The sequence below is a fragment of the Rhagoletis pomonella genome, unplaced genomic scaffold (genome assembly GCF_013731165.1).
Source record: "Rhagoletis pomonella isolate Grant_MI unplaced genomic scaffold, Rhpom_1.0 Rhpom_scaffold_00004, whole genome shotgun sequence".
NCBI classification, from domain to species: domain Eukaryota; kingdom Metazoa; phylum Arthropoda; class Insecta; order Diptera; family Tephritidae; genus Rhagoletis; species Rhagoletis pomonella.
Window position 1 is genome coordinate 28,418,210 of NW_023458558.1, and position 1,673 is coordinate 28,419,882.

At 32.6% G+C, this 1,673-nt stretch overlaps 1 protein-coding gene across 1 annotated transcript in view; it reads right to left on the bottom strand.

Moving 5' to 3' along the window:
• Positions 1 to 1,383: 1,383 nt before the first annotated feature.
• The window catches only part of LOC118738193 (RYamide receptor), a gene marked incomplete at its 5' end in the record, with an annotated part of 6,359 nt that continues 6,069 nt past the window's right edge, over positions 1,384 to 1,673 (bottom strand). Inside the window, 1 exon segment of the mRNA XM_036469116.1 lies at positions 1,384 to 1,565. Within this exon segment, the coding sequence (XP_036325009.1) occupies positions 1,384 to 1,565 (182 nt within the window).

A 1,673-nucleotide genomic window follows, 5' to 3' on the forward strand; every position in this document is an offset into this window, starting at 1 on the left:
TCAAAAAAACCAGCGTAGAAATCTTGGAATGTACTTTAGTAGTATGTCTTAAATGTGAACTATTGGAAGTGGAATATGTTTGAATGCGGTACTTGGTGGTATCTCGCATTTGTCAAAGTGTGTGTATGAGTGTGTGAGATGTTATTTGTGCAAGTTGAATTTATGCAGGAAATTAAAACTTTTCTGCCACTTTACATTGGCGTTAATTTAATGACCACAGTTTCGTTGGCATTCGCTTTCACTGATTTACTACTTTTGTGGAATATGCAGCTGCTGTTGCATACTTCCAGGCACAAATTCAGTACATGGCTTAAATACCCAGTAGGAAAGTCTCCATTCAAAAAAAAAACTTCATGTAAAATTTGATGCAGTTTGTGGGTTTAACGTTTCAGTTTCCAGTGGCTAATTTTTAATAATATCTTGTTTTAGCTGAGGGTGCTTGTGTTTTTAATAAAGCAATTGCAATTTACTCATAAATCCATACATTTATAACGGTAGTACCCTAAATGGATATGCATTTGAATTTTCGGTGGCCCCTAGTAAATTTGTCGTCTTTACAATTTTGTAGAAAATTTTCAGCCACTATCTGTCACCCCCAATGATCTACTATTGAGCTATTATCGACGACATTTTTTCTGTTTCATATACGCTTGTAGGCAACTGTGAAAGTTTTTGGAAAGCGACAGTGACAATACCGGAATATTGTCGAAAATGGTGATGACAATCGTCACTCTGACAGAATTTTCGCGACAATAGCGACAAAACTAAATAGCTCCATTTGAATGTTTTCACAGAAGAATTTTGCAAATTTATTTACATATATGGTAATTGCGGGCATTTCATTATTTTTCAATAATTTGAATATTTCGTAAAACTAAAATAAGGCATTTACAATTATTATATATTAATTTCATAAGACTAGCGACAATTTTGTCAACGACAATTTCAATACCCGACAGCTACAATTTGTAACTTTTTTAATGAATTTTTTCATTGATTTGAAGCCGTGGTGACAATTATTTTTATGAAAGAAAACACCCACCAAGCTGTCGAATGGTCGCCGGCAATATGGAAAATGCCTGCCGTTACAGAGATATTACTGTCACTTTATGAAATAGGCTCCAGGGTTTCAAAAAATTTAGCTATTTTTAAATCACAAAAATTCATAAAAAAATTTGTCAAATTTATCAGATTTCAAGCGAAAGCTACGTAATTTTTTTAACTCTATTTTTTTTTTAATTTTGACATTTTCGTGGATGTCTTTATTTTGTACGCAGAACCATTACCAAATTTATATTTTTATATTTTAAGGACAACCTTAATACATACATATGTATGTAAATATAAATTGTTGCGTTAAATGCTTATAATGAAACAAATTTTTTAAGCATTTATACGTATAAACAATATTAAGTTTTTCTCTCTATTGGACATTTTCCTGCGAACTTGCATACTTGCACAATCGCTACCTACCATTTGCATGGAATTCGCTCGGAGTTTTCTTCGTGTGCTGATGTATGTGGTTGAGGTGTTCACCCGCTGCAAGTGGAATGCATCGTCCGTGCCTTTATTGCATGAAAGCAAAGATTAAAAAAAAAAATGGAAATATTATTTTAAATTTTTTTTAAATAGTTTTTTGTTAAGTTAAGCGCAACATCACGCATATGTGCGGG